The sequence below is a fragment of the Neltuma alba genome, unplaced genomic scaffold, assembly GCF_004799145.2.
Source record: "Neltuma alba isolate B1F8T4 unplaced genomic scaffold, ASM479914v2 tig00010512_pilon, whole genome shotgun sequence".
NCBI lineage: Eukaryota > Viridiplantae > Streptophyta > Magnoliopsida > Fabales > Fabaceae > Neltuma > Neltuma alba.
This window is the reverse complement of record NW_021635388.1, coordinates 1-19,094: the sequence shown is the minus strand read 5'-3', so window position 1 is coordinate 19,094 and position 19,094 is coordinate 1. Positions and strand designations below refer to the sequence as shown.

At 31.5% G+C, this 19,094-nt stretch overlaps 2 protein-coding genes across 2 annotated transcripts; both read left to right on the top strand.

Annotated features, from left to right (window-relative positions):
* The first annotated feature begins 875 nt into the window (after positions 1 to 875).
* Positions 876 to 3,952, top strand: LOC114756854 (12-oxophytodienoate reductase 1-like). Its single transcript, XM_028945790.1, has 5 exons — positions 876 to 917; positions 1,025 to 1,198; positions 2,397 to 2,472; positions 2,558 to 2,734; positions 3,299 to 3,952. Exons 1-5 carry the CDS (start codon positions 876 to 878, stop codon positions 3,889 to 3,891), a joined length of 1,062 nt encoding a protein of 353 aa, XP_028801623.1. The 3' UTR covers positions 3,892 to 3,952.
* A 7,116-nt stretch (positions 3,953 to 11,068) lies between these two features.
* Positions 11,069 to 13,913, top strand: LOC114756853 (12-oxophytodienoate reductase 1-like). The gene is made up of 5 exons (XM_028945789.1): positions 11,069 to 11,393; positions 11,841 to 11,981; positions 12,101 to 12,231; positions 12,336 to 12,512; positions 12,848 to 13,913. The coding sequence occupies exons 1-5, from the start codon at positions 11,323 to 11,325 to the stop codon at positions 13,438 to 13,440; spliced, it is 1,113 nt and encodes a 370-aa protein (XP_028801622.1). The 5' UTR covers positions 11,069 to 11,322; the 3' UTR covers positions 13,441 to 13,913.
* The last annotated feature ends 5,181 nt before the right edge of the window (positions 13,914 to 19,094 follow it).

Below are 19,094 nucleotides of genomic sequence, written 5' to 3'. Positions count from 1 at the left end.
GTTTTGGTCATAAAAGAGGATACTAATTCTATAGCCCAAATCTAGTAAGACTTCCTTATGGGTTTGCCTTTAAGTCCACCTCTGACCCTTATCACTCTTATGTATTCTATTATGACTTTAAGGTAGAATTCAGTATTCTTCTTATCAATCATGTATTGGATGTAACTGACGAGCACGCCATTGATGCCTTTTATGTTTGTCAGTTTGGCCGCATCTCTTTCAGCTATACTCATAGCTAAAGCAGGGGTACAGGATTGATTCACCTCTTCTTCTTCCTCAACTTCGGTCTGATTAGGAAGATCGAGTGAATCTTTAGAGACCAAATGAGTTCAACATAGAGGGGTTCAATAGGGAATAAAGTTTCCGACTCAGGTCCGGAATCCATGAACTCCTCCGGGTCTTCTTGAGGAACCTCGTTAGGGTCCTTCTCAGGATCCTCATCCTCAGGTTCATATTCTAAGACTCTATTATCCATGTATGAGTATTCTAATGAACCATGCTTGATTTTTCAGTGCTGCCAGAAGCCTCTTGCTTCATTTTCACCTAAAAAAAAATATATAAATTATTTTGAATATTATGAAATTTTTATTCGTATAAAAATACCAGAAAAAGCACTAAACTACTCACAATAGGATCCTTAATTGTCTCAAAAATTAGCAAATTATATATCAAAATGAAGATCTTGATTTTAGAGATTTTTAGAGACAAATCGCACCTCAAATGGAGTTCTAACGCACCTACACGCGCCCCTAAGAAGAGTTAAGAACAACAAAATGAAAACAAAAATTGAAGCCTACTCGTGAAATTGACACGTGAACTCCACGCACCATCATGCAGCCTGCTGCCGGCAACACGTGCCATGCGACGACCTCCACATGCCACCACCTCTTAGGTGGCGGTGTCCACATGTCGAAGGGGTATGCCATGTGGCGGAACATACCATGTGGCAGTTTTGGCCAAAAAATATATTTTTTTAAAATTTTATTTAACTATAATAATTTTTAATTTTTTTTTTTGGAAACAGGTTGGGCCTGGTCTGGTCCTATCTAGATCCAGACCAAGGCAGCCTAATCGTCTCACCCCCTCCCCCCCTTTTTTTAGGGGCGATGCCAAAACAGCATCATTTGGAGGCTGGAGGCTGGAGGCTGTCTTCAACCTCCAGCCGAGTTTGACAGACCCGGATTCCTTCGTGGGTTGGGTTTGTCAGACCTGGAACCTTCTCTCCCCCATATCTCTCCCCCCCTTATCTCCTCCATACGACTTCCGTTCTTCGCGTTCTTGGTGTCATTTTCTTTGTTTTTCTGAGCTCTATACAATGAGATAATTTTTCTAGCCTAAAAAACTGCATTTTCCAGACACCCAGAAACAAAAACTTTAACCATTCAAAAAAGAACCATACAGATTATGAGTTTCATGCTTCCAAACCTACATTTTTATGGTTTTTTGGATGTTTTGGATTGTTTTCAGTCATCTCCCATACAGACTACTAACATACAATAGTTGGAGACAAAAAATTTATAATAACCGACGGTCATGGAAGCAATGAGAAACTCAAAATAACACATAATCATCTAAATACACCATAGACAATCATCATACTAAATATAAAGAGGGGGTTTGTGTAATATTTGAGAGAAAATCACCTAAGATAGACTAAAGTGCCAAACCGTGAGGCACAGAAAAGAAAACAGAACCACAAACAAAGAGATTGAACAAGGCAGCAGAAGAAATAAAACCATGCTCTGATGCCAATAATGGTTTCCAGGCATACCTGAAGTGTCGAATGATCTCAGATAGGCACATGCAGAGGTCCGGTCATAGTCAGGAACTCAGAACTTCAGTCTTACACAGCAAATACATAATGGGAGATAGAACTAGGAAGTAAGCGGAGTAGAGGCAAAAACCAGTTTTCAAAAATTTTCTCTTAGTTGTTTTTAACTCCTCCCACGAAAAAAGGAAAAACTACCTTTACTCACATACGATTATTGCAACCGTTCCTGCTCCCTTCTGTGCAATTTAAATGCAGAAAGTGAAAACTACAATTCCCAACCCGGATGTATTGTAATTTGCACCAAAACCCTAAAAATAAATGGGTTTGAGTCTAATCCACCAAGGATGGACTGGCCCATTTTCTTATATTGGCAAACCTATTTGATCCTCCTCTAGCTGTGCAAAATAAATGAATAAAAAGAAAATGAGAAACAATAAATAAAAGTAAAAATCACTTGAACATCATGTCTCCATAGAAGCATTGTTGTATGTGCATCTTTTCTGCCACCATTTTGAATGACTCATGGGTGATATCCATAGGTGAAAAATATGGGAGGCTCTCTAATCATAATCTTTTATTTAATATGTGGCAACATTTAAATCCTTGAATTTTATCATCTGTTCAGATTATAACCTCTGAGTTGGAGTTGATATACTTGTCTATTCAGCACGTAGTCTCACCTCCATTCTGTTGCAACAGCTGTACTCACTCTTCTAAATTTCTTTGCTACAAAATGAAGTTGTTGTATATGTTTCGTGTGTCCTCATCTTACATTATTTTACACAGGTTTTCAGCCAAATTGGCAAGCCCCAATATCTTGCACAGACAAAGGACTGACCCCACAAGTTGAAAGTAATGGCATTGATGTTGGACAATATACACAACCAAGGAGGCTAAGAGCTTATGAAATTCCTCAAATCGTCAATGACTTCAGGCTAGCTGCAAGGAATGCTATGGAAGCTGGTACCTTCACTAACTAAAAATGTAGTGAAAAATCAATTAACTTACAACCATAATCTATATAAGCATTGCCTTGATTGACAGGATGTAATTTAATGGTTTCTTTTTTTAATACATTGGTTTTGGTTATAATTATGAGGCTTTCGTAAAGTCCTGTTCTTTCTAGTTTCCTTCAAGGTTCAATTTTGTCCCTCTAGATTAAAAGTTTGTACTTACAATGATGCTCTCCAATTTGTTCAAATGATTCAATTTTACCCCATTTTCTCATCTATATCCTAGATATAATGTCAAACCTGACAACTTTTCAAAGTGGCAGAATGGAGACATTTTATCACTTTAAAATTCAAAGGATAGTATTGCCTACTTTTGAAGTAACAGGTACCAACTTGAAATATATACAAATTTAGAGGGACCTGATTTGTGTATAAGCCAAAGTATTAAGCACTTTTTATTCTTTAAAAATGATGTTACATACTAGTGGTGGCACTGGCTGTGTATTTAATCTAATATGCTTGATGTTGTCATAGAAAGCAGAAGTTTAAAACGACAGTATTTTTACAATTGTAGGTTTTGATGGTGTTGAAATTCATGGTGCCCATGGTTTTCTTATTGACCAATTTATGAAAGATCAGGTCAATGATCGAACCAATGAATATGGTGGATCATTAGAGAACCGTTGTCGGTTTCCTTTGGAAGTTGTTAAAGCTGTTAGTGACGAGATAGGGGCAAAGCAAGTTGGAATTAGATTGTCACCTTTTGCACATTATGCAGAATGTTGGGATTCCAATCCTAAAGAACTTGGCTTGCACATGGTGAATTCCTTGAATAAATATGGTATTTTGTACTATCACATGGTAGAGCCAAGGGTGAAGACTGTTGGAGAAAAAGTTGAGAGCCCTCATAGTCTTGTGCCAATGAGAAAAGCCTTCAAAGTCACATTTATTGTTGCTGGAGGCTATGACAGCAAAGAGGGCAACAATGCAGTGGCTGAGAACAGGGCAGATCTTGTAGCCTATGGTCAGTGGTTTTTGTCCAATCCAGATTTGCCAAAAAGGTTTGAGCTTGATGCTCCTCTCAACAAGTACCACAGAGAAACGTTTTACATTTCTAATCCTATTATTGGATATACTGACTACCCATTTTTTGAAGTGAGTTCTTAATTATTTCAGTTTCACCAAGCATAATAACTCCACAACTTGGCAAGGGTTAGATGTTTGTGCCTTTCTATTTGCCCTTTTGGGTTCAGGTGATGTAAGAGAAAGGCCATGTGTTAAGTTTTTTTTTTTTTTCTTCTTGGTACGAAAACAAACGAAAAGCAGGGAAAGAGCTAAAAAGCAAAGAGTAGTCTCCTGGAATATTTTCCAGGATATTTGAGGCCGAGTCTGCCGGATAGATTTGTAGTCCAATATAGCCATGTTCAGCGCTCCTTTGGCTAGCTTGTCCATGTGTTATGATCCCAGATGAAAAGACAGCAAAACCAATATGATCCCGAGGCAAAAAAATCAGATTTAAGGAACTGCAACTAAATATCCTCCTCCGGTTCAAAATATAAGATAAATTACTTATCAAAAAATTTGTTAAAATCAGTTTAAAATAATAAATATGTAAGGTATATTTTTTTAGATATGCCCTTATTAATTAAGAGAATAAATAAAAGATATAATAAATGAATAAAAAAAGAAGGGGAAATTGCAAATAAAGACCCCCCAATATATAAAATGGCAATCAGGGACCCTGAAATTGAAAAATTGCTCACAAGGACCCGGTCCCAATTTGCAATTATGAAATCATGGCCAAATTACCAAAATACCCCTCTTTAATTTTTTTTCAACAAAAAAAACCACTGCCTCGCCGGAATCTGGCCGCCGGCGCCGGAGTTCCGGCCACCGGAGCTCTGCTGCCTCGGCCGCCGGCCGCCGGAGCTCCGATGCCGGCCGCCGGATTCCGGCCATTGCCGGCGGCCTTCCTTTATTTTTTTTTGAAACTGTTTTTTTTTTTTTAAAATTGGGGGGAAGTGAGGTTGGGGGGATTTGATCCCCCAACCTCATGCTTCCCAAAATTAGGAATGACCATTGAGCCAACAAATTTTTGCTAACATTATAATACAAAAAAAATATAAGTTAACTCATTTACTCTTGTTCCAGATGATAACAAAAATACATTTGAAAATAACAAGTTCTGATTATAAAATGACAAGTCTGGAATTAAAATTTAACAACACGTTTTTTTTATAACAACACACTCTATTTCAGGTGATAACAACAATACATTTGGAAATAACAAGTTCTGATTATAAAATAACAAGTCTGGGATTAAAATTTAACAACACAGTCTGTTGCAGGTGATAACAACAATACATTTGAAAATAACAAGTTCTGATTATAAAATAACAAGTCTGGGATTAAAATTTAACAACACTTTTTTTTTATAACAACACACTCTTTTTCAGGTGATAACAACAATACATTTGGAAATAACAGGTTCTAATTATAAAATAACAAGTCTGGAATTAAAATTTAACAGCACCTTTTTTTTATATAACAACACATTTTATTCCAAGTGATAATAACAATACATTTGAAAATAACAAGTTCTGATAAAATAAGAAATCTAAAATTAAAATTTAACAACACATTTTTTATAACAATTAATTATTTTATACTTTTAAAAAATAAATTATTTATAACTTATAAAAAGTATTTTAATCTATATAGTTTTTATATTTAAAGAAAAAATTTTGAACAATAAAAAAGTATTTTTAATCTATAATAGATTACACTTCAAGTTTTGATTATAAATTGGAGATAAAAATTATTTTTTTAGCAAATTAAATAGATTTAAAATACTTTTTATAAGTTATAAATAATTTATTTTTCAAAAGTATAAAATAATTAATTGTTATAAAAAAATGTGTTGTTAAATTTAATTTTAGATTTCTTATTTTATAATCAGAACTTGTTATTTTCAAATGTATTGTTGTTATCACTTGGAATAAAATGTGTTGTTATATTAAAAAAAGGTGCTGTTAAATTTTAATTCCAGACTTGTTATTTTATAATCAGAACCTGTTATTTCCAAATGTATTGTTGTTATCACCTGAAAAGAGTGTGTTGTTATAAAAAAAAAAAAGTGCTGTTAAATTTTAATTCCAGACTTGTTATTTTATAATCAGAACCTGTTATTTCCAAATGTATTGTTGTTATCACCTGAAAAAGAGTGTGTTGTTATAAAAAAAATGTGTTGTTAAATTTTAACCCCAGACTTGTTATTTTATAATCAGAACTTGTTATTTTCAAATGTATTGTTGTTATCAACTGCAACAGAGTGTGTTGTTATAAAAAAAAACGTGTTGTTAAATTTTAATCCCAGACTTGTCATTTTATAATCAGAACTTGTTATTTTCAAATGTATTCTTGTTATCACCTGGAACAAGAGTAAATGAGTTAACTTATATTTTTTTTGTATTATAATGTTAGCAAAAATTTGTTGGCTCAATGGTCATTCCTAATTTTGGGAAGCATGAGGTTGGGGGATCAAATCCCCCCAACCTCACTTCCCCCCAATTTTAAAAAAAAAACAGTTTCAAAAAAAAATAAAGGAAGGCCGCCGGCAATGGCCGGAATCCGGCGGCCGGCATCGGAGCTCCGGTGGCCGGAACTCCGGCGCCGGCAGCCGGATTCCGGCGAGGCAATGGTTTTTTTTGTTGAAAAAAAATTAAAGAGGGGTATTTTGGTAATTTGGCCATGATTTCATAATTGCAAATTGGGACCGGGTCCTTGTGAGCAATTTTTCAATTTCAGGGTCCCTGATTGCCATTTTATATATTGGGGGGTCTTTATTTGCAATTTCCCCAAAAAAGAAAGAGAATATATAAACTCATTAAATGTTTAGATAAAAGTGAATATTATCTTATAAAAATAAAAACTAAACCCCTCCAACAAAATTTAGTTTATAGTTTGAACCTTGGAGTATTCTAGGTTTAGGATTACAAAGGATAAAAGGTACAAAAAAAAAAAAAAGAGCACACGCACAAATATTATAGTAAAAACTTATAGTTATGAAGTATTTAAATCAAATTTTAATATTTCGAATTTACTTATTTATTTATATATTGCAGTTCTAAACTATTCAAGTTAAATTTTTAAATGTTCAAACGCATCTATAGATAATTTTTATTTAATGCTAGTATTATAATAATATTTTTATGGGATATTTTGAATCCCTCTCTGCTTATTGTTGTCTTGGTTCACCTTGCTTTTATCTCCTGACCATAAAGTTTCAAGCAGTACCTATTTGCTCAGCTGCAACTTTAAGCTTTCTTTAGGCCCTGTTTGGATAGCAGGACAAATCATGGTTTGGAGACCCAAACTATGGTTTGGGAAATAAACAACCAAAACAGGCACAAATTATTTGAAACCATGGTTTGGGTCAAAACCATGGTTTCGGGAGAAGTGAATCCATTCTGCTTCTGGCTCAAATTGGAGAGTATGATTGTGTCTATTAGAGTAAATCTCAACAATAATATGACTTTAACACCCCTTAATTAATTTTTTATAAACATATTTAATCTTATATCTTATAAATAAATATACACATATTAATTATTTATCAATTACCTTATCTTATGTATTATTAATTATGTTGGTAAAAAATATATTATTAACAATTTTATTCCTTCAAATTAAAATATATCATACAATCTATATTTTATGTAATTATCATATTAACTTATGTTTTTTTAATAATTTATACATATAAAAAGTACTTCTGATAAAAACTATCCAAATATTTTCACTTCTCATAATCACTTTTTTATAAAATCTATTCTTCACAAACTATGATTTGGTTTCATCCAATTAGTCTCCAAATTCCAATATACCTAACTGATCTCACCAAGACTAGCCAACAATCCATCCAAGTCAGAAACTCTACAAATAATGAATTACAAGCCACGAACCAGTCAGTCAATAAAGCATATACAGAACAATATATATTTAGAAAAAGGCAAAAGGCAAAAGCAAGAAAGAAAAATAAGACATAAGATAAAATCCTGAACTTTTATTTAAAGAGTGTTTGGAAACACAAAAAAATACTTTTAAAAAGTACTTTTCTATAAAATGAACTAAATTTCTCTACATATTTACTTCGTATACTATAAAAAACACTTTTAAAACTATAGTTTAACTTCTATCCAAACACTTTTTTAGTCAAAGACCATTATTTAGTCGATGGTAAAATAAAAAGAAAAAAGACAAAGACAGTTTTCTAATCCTAGCTAGCTGGTGCCTTTTATATAGGGAATTTCAAGGAAATCATCCCATCAAATTAAAAAAGAGTTTCAAAATAAGAAAACAAAAATAGTGGCTAAAAAGCAAGGTCATATAGAAGAGGGTAAAGACATAACAATCAAAGAACTGGTTTAACGTATCAGAAATTACCTCTAATATTTGTTCCCATTTTCCAAACTAGAGCAAAAATCATAGATGGCCAAACGACTATCCAATAAACACACACCACCGAGTGCTTGGATCAATTGGTTAGGGGGTTGTTTCAGCTTAATCAAAAGTCACGGATTTGATCTTTTGGGCACGCAATAGTACAGGTGGGAGGGTAGCCGGCCATTTGGGTTCTTGAACTCCCGATACGGATTAGTCTCGTTTGTAATTGGATAGATCCAAATGGGTCGTCTGTCCCTAAAGGATTGGCCAGGATACCAGGTGAAGAAATTAAAAAAATAATAATAATAAACACACACACAAGCAAGTTTAAAAATAAAGTTGACATGCAAGGAATAAAGGTAAATGCTCATTAATTTACCTTGTGAGATAGACACATAAAAATACTTTCCAGATGCCAGGGGAAGATATTTGTTAATATTGACTTATATATGTAAAATAAAAATTCATCATTTTAATTAAATCAATAAACTCATTAGTTGCCTTGCCTGCAATCCTCAAGTGAAAAATAACGGAGATGGGAGATTATGCAAATTGATGTTACCCTTTCGACTTCGGTAAATTTCGGGTATTTTAAAAGAATTTTTGTGAAATTTTACTACGGAGGAGGAGGATTTTTCAGCAGTTTTTTTCTAAGACATTCATTACTTAATTAAAAACGGAAAAAATCTAATTGAATTTAGATGAAATACTAAAATATAAGTTTATGTATACACTTTTAACAAATTTCTACTAATCAAGTCAAAAAGCATGATTATAAATTTCTGAATGAATGTTGTTTAAAAAATCAAAATGCCCATCTATAATTTTTTTTTTTTAAAAATCAAAGGTAAGTATGATTCTGAATTTAATTTTAGTTGTTTCAGCATGATTTAATTGGGATTTTTCTTCTAATTTTAGTTTGTTTATTTGTTTGTGTTTTCAAATTAAGACAAGAAATTAGTTAAAAATAAAGCGTATGCTGATTCTTTGAATTAGTTTTTTTAAAATAATTTTATGTAGTTTGAGATAAATACATGATACTGTGAGAAAAAAATTTGTTTCAATTTATATTTAATTTTTTAAAAAAAGTGTTTTGGGATCCCACACATCCCTCATTCCCATCCCATGGGAGTGAAATCGCTCTCATGGTTCGCTTCAGATACAGAACCCTTCGCCATTTTGACGACGTGGTTACTTGTGCTCCAAATTTCAATCAACGGATTGACTTTCATTATCGCAGAAGTAATTTACAAGATGGTTACCTACATTTTCTTATCTTTGCGCTTACGTTGTGATCATCAACATATATATATATATATATATGTATATATATTACCTGGCAGGAAATACTTACTTCAATTCGTAGTTTCAATTTTTTTTTTTCCAGATAGATGTTATTTCAAAATCCTGTTTCCTTATGCTTAATTCTTAATATAGGTTTGCTTTCTTGTTGTACTTTGTAAACTTTCTTTTTAATTAATGATTGTTTTGTTGTTTTTCAAATATATATGTGTGTGTGTGTGAGGGGGAAATATTGAGGATAAATTTTTCATTAAAAAAATTAATTGACAAATGATCCTTAGAATGATAGATTATATCAAAAAGATAAATTGCATATAAATAAAGTTAAACAATATAAATTGAAGATGGTTTGTATAAAACATTAGAACTAATTTACATATAAAAGGACGAATCGCATATTAAAAAAAGTTAAGTTGCACCAAATTTTTAAAAACTACTTGTTAATTACCATCTATTCCCAACTAGCCTTATATCTGCTATGCATGTGATGCATGAGAATTTATTTCTATACATGACGTATGTCATGCATTTAATTACTTAAAAAAATTCACAACTAAATTTAATTAAATCTTACTGAAATCATCAAAACTGAAATCATGCATACATTTACGTTCAATTTTTCTTTTATAGGAGCGTTTTGGTCTTTTAACGAGATTAAAAAAAATTTTGATGTCGTTTGGATGGGGAAAAAACTAAAAAAATACTAAGATAAAAAATAGAGAGTCTCATTTTCTCTCCAATTTTTCTCTCCACTTAATGAAAAAAATGAGGAGAAAACTCATTTTTCCCTTCATATTCTCCACGTCTCATTTTTATATTATATTTTTAACATTTATTAATAATACTAAATAATATATAATTTATTTATTCTCTTCTATTATATCTAATTTTAGAGACCTTGAAAAAAAAAACTGATTTTAAAAAAATATCCTCTTTTTATTTATTTTTTTACCTTGAAAAGTAACATTTTTCTCTAAACAAATGTTGTTTTAAAATATAATAACATGAAACTATATTCTTATCAAATAATTTAAGTTTAAATTAGTTTTTTATTATGGTATTTAATTTAATTTTAAAAATGATATTTTTACATAAAAAATATTTTGGTCATTTATATATATATATTTATTTAGTCATTCAAAGCGGAGCGGTAACAATATTTTCTCTTCTTTTTTATTTTTTTCCTTGTTGACTTTTCTTCTCATCCAAATAGATCAAATTTAGTTAGATTTTAATATTTTAGTTAGATTTAATTAAAATTTTCTCATTAAACATATTAATTACTTATTAATAGCAACATAATAAATTTTTTTTACATCTACTTATATAATTGGTACATATATCTATTTTAATATTAATTATGAAATTTAATGTAAAACAAATATGAAATGTATAACTTTTCTTTGTGAAATTATAATAGGACGGTTTCTCCTGGCGCCACGCAGCTTGTACGTTATAACTCAAAATAGCTGAGTCTCCGTTGTCTCTCCGACCGAACAAAGAAATTTAATTATCAAAAGGTAGATAAGTGATCAAGGTTGTCGTTTTTATCACTTTGTGAATAGATTATTATTCGCAAAGTGAATATTTTAAGATAATTAAATCTTTTTTGAATTTGATTGTAATTCTCTGAGATTCAAATGACATGACCATGGATCATGTCAGGCTTGGACTTTCCATGGAGATCGCCGTCGATTCACTGTATTCATCTGCCGTCTGCGACTGCGAACGCAATCCCTCACATCATCATCCCACTAATTCCACGGCTGATGGAGAGCCGTCGTCAATTCGATCTTTTCATCTCAGTTTCAGTTCTATTTATATCAAAGTCGATTCTTGTCTTGAGCAAGAATGGCTTCCGAGGCTCCCATGGTTCCTCTTCTTACGCCTCACAAGTTGGGAAACTTCAATCTATCCCACAGGTATTGATACTCTTGATGAATTTATCCAATTGCTTTTTCGTTTGTTTTGCATTTTTCTTCAGTGTAATTGATGAGGATAAGGTGTTTGTAACAAATCCCAGTTGAGCATGCCAGCATGGTTATAGATCATGGTGTACATCATGCTTGGAAATCACAAATTTTGAATTCGTTCGATAACTTCTTGAAAAGAAAAAAAAGAAAAAAAAAACTAAGGATAGTTATTTTGATCAAAACATTGTTTGGTGACAAGTTGTCTTTCTTATTTTGATTTCTTGGGCCCTTACACCCTCTTCACTTTTGTGCTATGAAAAGTCACTTATATCTACGGCTAGTGCACTAGAATGGGGAAAATTTCTTGCCGGCCATGTAGTATTATTACTTTAAGCATCAGTTGATTATATTGTGATTTCTTTACTCAGAATTGGTTCACTTTTGCTATGTATGCAGAGTTGTTTTGGCTCCGCTGGCCAGACAGAGATCTTACAACTATGTTCCTCAGCCTCATGCTATCTTATATTACTCTCAACGAACTACCAAGGGGGGTTTATTGATATCTGAAGCTACTTGCATTTCTCCCACTGCTATAGGGTAATTTGTACACTATGCCATTGTGTTAATTTTATCCCAATTCGTTAGGATACTCCACACTGATGGTTTCTATTTTATTTATTTATTTTTTGGTTGTTTTCTTGTTGTTCAACGTAAAGTTATGCCAATACACCAGGCATATGGACAAAAGAGCAAATAGAAGCATGGAAGCCCATTGTGGATGCTGTTCATGCCAAAGGTGGAATATTTTTCTGTCAGATTTGGCACACTGGAAGGGTTTCAAATTCAGGTATCTACTACCAGAGTGTATCTTATCTCTCTCAAATTCCATCAGAACCAATTAAATCTGATGTATATATATAATGTACACCCATCCTACTTCATTTTGAACAGGTTTTCAGCCAAATGGGCAAGCCCCAATATCTAGTACAGACAAGGGATTGTCGCCACAAATTCAAAGTAATGGTATTAGCGTCACAGTTCATGACCCCCCCAGGAGGTTAAGGACTGATGAAATTCCTCAAGTCATCAATGACTTCAGACTCGCTGCAAGCAATGCTGTGCAAGCTGGTATCTTCAGTAACTGTAAAATTTTGTAATAAATCAAACTAATTATCTATATGAGCAAAATGATCATCATCAAGTTTTCTTAACATGATTCAATTTTTCCCCACTATCTCATCATTCAAGAATTAATGTCAAATCTAACCGTAGGCTTGCTTAAATATTATTACTTGGCAGCATTAACTTTGGAACCAAACAGAAATCTTCACAAATTTAGAGGGACCTAAGTAATATTAGTGGCACCTTTTTCATTGTTTGCAAATGATGTGACGCACTTATGGGGGTACTGTTACTATATTTCAATCTTTATATGCATAACTGAATGCAATTTGCAATTGCAGGTTTTGATGGGGTTGAGATTCATGGTGCCCATGGTTTCCTTCTTGACCAATTTATGAAAGATCAGGTCAATGATCGAATGGATGAATATGGTGGATCGCTAGAGAATCGGTGCCGCTTTCCTTTGGAAGTTGTTAAAGCCGTTGCCGATGAGATAGGGGCAGAGCGAGTGGGAATTAGATTATCACCTTTTGCAAATTATAATGAATGTGGGGATTCCGGTCCTGAAGAACTTGGCCTATACATGGCGAATTCCTTGAATAGATATAATATTCTGTACTGTCACATGGTGGAACCAAGAATGAAGACTGTTTGGGAAAAAGCTGAGTGCCCTCACAGTCTTGCACCAATGAGAAAGGCATTCAATGGCACTTTCATTGTTGCTGGAGGCTATGATCGTGAAGATGGCAACAGTGCAGTGGCAGAGAACAGAGCAGACCTTGTTGCCTATGGTCGGTGGTTCTTGTCGAACCCAGATTTGCCAAAGAGATTTGAGCTCGGTGCTCCTCTCAACAAGTACCACAGAGAGACGTTTTACACTTCTGATCCTGTTATTGGTTATACTGACTACCCATTTCTTGAAGACAGCTCTTAAGCCCATACAAATTAGAAGTTATTTTTTTCCAAGTGTTTTCTATTTTGAACAGTACATTTTAAGCAGGCAGTTCCATGAGGATGAAAATTTCCATTTTCTACATGGTACTACTGCCCTACTTAATTTTATCTGGATGGAAAGAAATAGGGCCTTGCATAATGGTATAATTTCTTCGCCTCACATGGTTGCTCAAGAAACTTAGGGTGCACTATCCCTCCGATGCATAGCCTTCCATTCGGATTCTTTAAGCAGAATATCACTGATTCCTCAGCGCTCAAGATTTCAGCCTTTACAGTTAGTAATTTAGTGCCTTTGTAGATGCATCTTTGTACTTTAAATTGTCATTTTATTAAAAAAAAAAAAATCAAAAGAAACAGTACTTTTCAGTGTTGATTGTAATAATTTTCCAATATGCCAAAAAGGAAAGAGAAAAGAAAAGCATTGAGTAACAGCCAGTGGCTTGTTAAGCAGGCCGTTCCACGCTTTTTCTATTTGGGTTCTGGAATTTGTCCAAGAGTTCGTATTGTTTGAAGCCCCCTTTATACAATGATATTTTTAATCCGATCGATGTATAATAGTTATTTACTAATTCTTCTAATTATTGATTGTGGGTAGAAAAATAGATATTCATTTCATATTATTGTGCATTGGAATTAAAACATTTTGTTGGCATATGCTGGAAATATATTCCTCTAATCTTATTTATAATTATAAGTTAGAGAAAAAGGGTTTTTTTAGTCCTATTCATAAATCACATTATTAAATTTTTAGTATGGACGTACTATTTTATTCTTCACTTATCACAGTGTAGATTTTTTTAAAAAAATGTGTATATATTAAATAAGAATAAGTTAAAAAGTTATTATATTTTAATGAAGAGTTAATATAGTTTAAGATTTTTCTTAATATGTATGAAACATGCTGAAAATACCTTATAAATAAAATGAGAGAAGTATAATTCAAGAATTGGGAAAGTATGTATTGAGAGATGAATGATAATTAATCCCCCAGTCATAATTATACGGCAGAGATCAGATTTAAACTTCTATTTCATCTTAAATATAAAGACCTTGCTCTCTCCACGTTGATCTACTTAGATCCAACTTGCAATTAAAAACTGCACCAATGTGATGGCATTTTTCAACAACTATCCTTACAGGTTACTCCCTTCGGTTGAAAATATAGTGACTGTTTTAGAAAAAATTTGATTTTGACCTAAAATATAAGAAGTTGACCGGATAATTAATGATAGTTTTTATTTTTATCCTTTGTTACAAGAAGGGGAGACAGAGAAAAAAGAAATTTTCAATCACATTTCTGAATAAGGATAAAATATTAACTTTTACCAATTTGAAACATATTTGATAACTAAACTAACATTCCTTAATTTGTGAGAAAACTTAACTAACGTCTTATATAATAATTGAGAAGAAGTAAGACTTTTCTATCTAATTCACACATACTAATAAAAATAATTAAAAAAATTAAATTTGTCATAAAAATTTAAATGATTCCCTATACTATTTCTCTCATTAACCACACCAAATTTCAATGTTAGATTAATTTCTATTTTTCTCACTATCCTTATTATATATAAGCAAATATGAATATATATCTATTTATACATATAATGCTCATTGATACTATCAAAACGTCTTATAAAATAAACCAAACGTACTTTTTAGAAAACTACTTATAATGTGGATTAGAGGGAGTACAACCATGGCTTTAAATTTTGACGTTTGACACTTTTAAATTTGCATCATTCTAATCAAAATATCACAGTTTACGGTTTAATAATTTTCATATATTTCCTAGTATTATAATTAAAAGTTATACGCAATACTAGGAATCAATGTAATACGCAGATGAGTATTGTTCAATTTGATGAATTTTGCAAGGGGCTAAGCCCCAAAATAGATCTTAAGTCTCTAATTTATTATGTACAATATACTCCTCAGATCCTTAATATAAGACCCATTTAACTAATTTGCTTAGATTAAGAAAGTTAGGCAAGTTAGTTAATTATAAGAAATGTGACATGTTTTTTCTAAAATATCATAATCATCTTTCTTAATACCCTATCTTCCTCTCCTACTTGATTATAGTTGAGGGATATCCATAGGGGTAATTTAGAGAAAATTGATAAATATAAAAAATGGGTCTTATATTTAGGACCAAAACCAACTCAAGAATTAAGTCCTATATTAAGAACTAGAAGAGTATATGATAAAGCGAACATATTGAAAAATACTTGAGAAAGTTACATCTTTGTTTTGCAATTTGCAAAGAATTTTGATGGTATGAATTTGTAGTCATAGAAATCACTAATTATTAAAAAAAAAAAAACTTTGGTGCTGTACCCGATATGTGATTATCAGTCATAGAAAAGTAAGCTTGATATTTGATTATTACCATAAGGATTAGAGATTTAAGCAACATGTGTGTTTATAAGTTCTCATTTTAGCAGTTGACCAAAAAGCAGCATGGTAATGACATTAACAACTTTTCCTAAATTAAGTGATAAGTTGTTTTGCTTCTATCTCCCAAGTTTTCTTTGATTCATGTTTGGTCTTTGGCGCTACAATAATGTAAAACAGGAAGAGGAAATGAGAAATAGAAGAGATGAGAAAGATCAGAGAAGCGAAAACAGAAAACATATATAGAAGAGGAAACCAGCCGAGAGAAAACGATAATTGCAATATCATAAATAATTAAGTTTTTCGTCTAATAAGAAATCTAAAGTTACTTATACTAAACTAATAACAAAACTGAAAATAATAATAACAATAACTAATCCTAATAATAAAATGATAAAATACAGAGAAATTTAAATGAATCCTAAAAATCTAAATAATCTAAATATCCTAAATAATTTAAATATTTTAAAAATATAATAAATCATAGTTATTTCTTTTCATATCCTATCATATACTTTTTAAATTTTCTTCAACCACTAGCATACTTGCATTTATGCGTATTGAACAAAAAGAGGCATGTTACCAAAAAAAAAAACAGAGAGGCATATTTGCATTAATCTTAGGGGTGTGCATGGACTAGACTGGACCGGGTTTGTTATCAACCCGAAGTCTGGTCCAGTAAAGACCTCGGGCTGAAAAAAACAACCCGAGGTCTGGTCCGGTCCAGTGCCAACCCCGAGGTCGGGTTGGACTGGACTTGGTCCTCTGGACTGCCTAGACCAGTCCAGGCAGTCCAGAGCTAATTTTAATTTTTTTTTTAAAAAAAATTTCTTCAATAAGAGGCAAGATTGTAACTTACTATATAAAATTTTGCACATATTTTAATTCAAAATTTATCAAATTTGATCATTCCTTTTCAATTTCCCAATGAAGTCATGTTTTATTAATTAATTCTCATCAATATAGATCTTAAATTGTAGAAAATATATATGCATGCTCATTACTTTGAAAGTTAATAGATAAATCTTAATTATTTGAATAGATAAAAATTTATATAGAAAAATTAAATCAATTAAAATTAATAAATAATAATTTAAAAAAATCGGGCTAGACTGGACTGGACCAACTGGTCTGAGGGGTCAGTCCCTAGTCCAGTCTAGCCCGATGAGACCAGTCCGGTCCAGTCTGGTCCAGTCTTGTTTCGGGTCAATTTTTTTTGGACTAGACTGGACCGGGTTTGTTCGGGTTGGACCGGACCATACTGGACCACCGGGTTTTTGCACAGCCCTAATTAATCTTATCAAGACGAGGCTACGACCCACCCAAGCCATAGCCCCTGCAAATAATAAATCAGAAACCACCGATCAGCCAGTAAGGGTTATTTTCGTTTTCCTTCCATCCCGTCCCCATACTGTCTTGATCCTCCCATAGTATCCTTATCCGGTTTTTTTGACCGAAATACTATAAACAGTAAAATTATGTATTAAAATACTGTATTTTTAAAATATTTATCAATATGATATACTTAAAATTGTTTTTGATAAGAACGACTTTCAAATCATACATAAGTTATTTTTCACAAGAACGATTTATATGTTAACTGATAAAAAGTGAAATTATTTTTGACATGAACGATTTTAAAAATTGTTCTTGACGTAAACAATTTCATTTTTTGATTTATTTTAAATCAAAAAGTGAAATTATTTATGCTAAGAACGATTTCATTTTTTTCCTATTCATATCCTATGTGAGAATCTTTGCCAATTCATTTGTGTGTAAGAATCTCTACCAATTTATATACCACAGATTTGATATTTAAGATGTATATATAATTATTTTTATTTTTATCTTACTAAATTTAAACTTCTGGAGAAGTATACTTTCATAAGAAGAAAATAATAATCATATACTAAAAAAAGATTGGAGTTTATATCAAAATTTTAACATCTTAAAATAAGATAAGAGATGATAGTTTTGCTGTTAAAATAAAAGGCACCTAGCTTAGAAAGAGTACAAATATTTTAATTGTTGAACCCACCACTCATTTGAACCCACCACTCACCTCCTGAAAATTAAATAATAAATATTAACTCATTAAGAGTAGTATGGATGAAAAAATCAAATTCTATATCACAGCTGCAAATTTTTTAAAAGAAAAATAGAAGAGAAACAATAACCTCACAGCAGCAGTAAAAGAGCTTGTCAAGTGTTTGAAAGCAAAAGTCAAAAAAATAATAGAACAAGACAACAATGAAAATGAAACAAGTGAGAAGAAGAAGAAGAGAGAGGACATGTAATATATAAAATCATCTAGGTTGCTATAGCCTCATAGGACGAGAATGGGAGATTCTCGCATGCATAGTAAGTGGCATAGATTCTCGCACACAAATGAATAAAAAAAAAGTAAACATTATTGGCGTGAACAATTTCACTTTTTGAATTTTTTTAAAATCAAAAAGTAAAATCATTCACTAGAATGATTTCTAAAATCATTTATGTTAAGAACGATTTATCAGTTAACATATAAATCATTTTTATGAAAATGACTTGTATAATTTGAAAGTTGTTTTTAAAAAATGATTTTTACGTGTTACATATTGATAATACTTTTAAAAATACAGCATTTTAGTGTATAATTTTATGTTTATATAGCATTTTGGATTAAAACAAAAAAAAACTCCTAATTCTCCCATCCTGTCCAATTTTTTTCTGTTTTCTTAACCATTAAAATTTTGGACCAATGCAATTTGAGTCTTATTTTTATGGTGAAATCTTTTAGGAGAATTGCAACAAACTTTTAAAAAAATAATAATTACTGAAAAGTCCTAATAACAATTGTTCAGCTTCTAACTTGTTTGAATTTTTTTTTATAATTATGTTTCTTTCTTGAAATCTCATTATAATTCTTTCTAATTTTTTTATTAGGTTTCTAAAAATAAATCTATAGTATATACTAAATACCCAAAATTTAGTTGGTAAAAAAACTAAAAAAATAATTACATAGAAAGGCTAATTGAGAAACACAGTAAAAAAGACACTGTTAAAAAAAATCAAGATGCTCAAAATACATCTTAAAACTGTTTTAAAAAAAAAAAAGACGCACTATGAAGAGAGTGGTAGAGACTTAGGACAAAAATTAGTAAATAAAATAATAATAATAATAATAATAATAATATTATTATTATTATTATTATTATTATTATTAATAAGTGATTTTTTTTTTAAAGAAAAAGA

Excerpts from the sequence above, each read along its gene's own strand:
- LOC114756854 (XM_028945790.1), top strand. The coding sequence starts at position 876 with ATGCCACCACCTCTTAGGTGGCGGTGTCCACATGTCGAAGGG. Across the intron at positions 1,199-2,396 it reads CGGATTCCTTCGTGGGTTGG|ATTATAACCTCTGAGTTGGA; the intron begins GTTTGTCAGACC and ends TCATCTGTTCAG. Across the intron at positions 2,735-3,298 it reads AAGGAATGCTATGGAAGCTG|GTTTTGATGGTGTTGAAATT; the intron begins GTACCTTCACTA and ends TTACAATTGTAG.
- LOC114756853 (XM_028945789.1), top strand. The coding sequence starts at position 11,323 with ATGGCTTCCGAGGCTCCCATGGTTCCTCTTCTTACGCCTCACAAGTTG. Across the intron at positions 11,394-11,840 it reads AACTTCAATCTATCCCACAG|AGTTGTTTTGGCTCCGCTGG; the intron begins GTATTGATACTC and ends CTATGTATGCAG. Across the intron at positions 12,513-12,847 it reads AAGCAATGCTGTGCAAGCTG|GTTTTGATGGGGTTGAGATT; the intron begins GTATCTTCAGTA and ends TTGCAATTGCAG.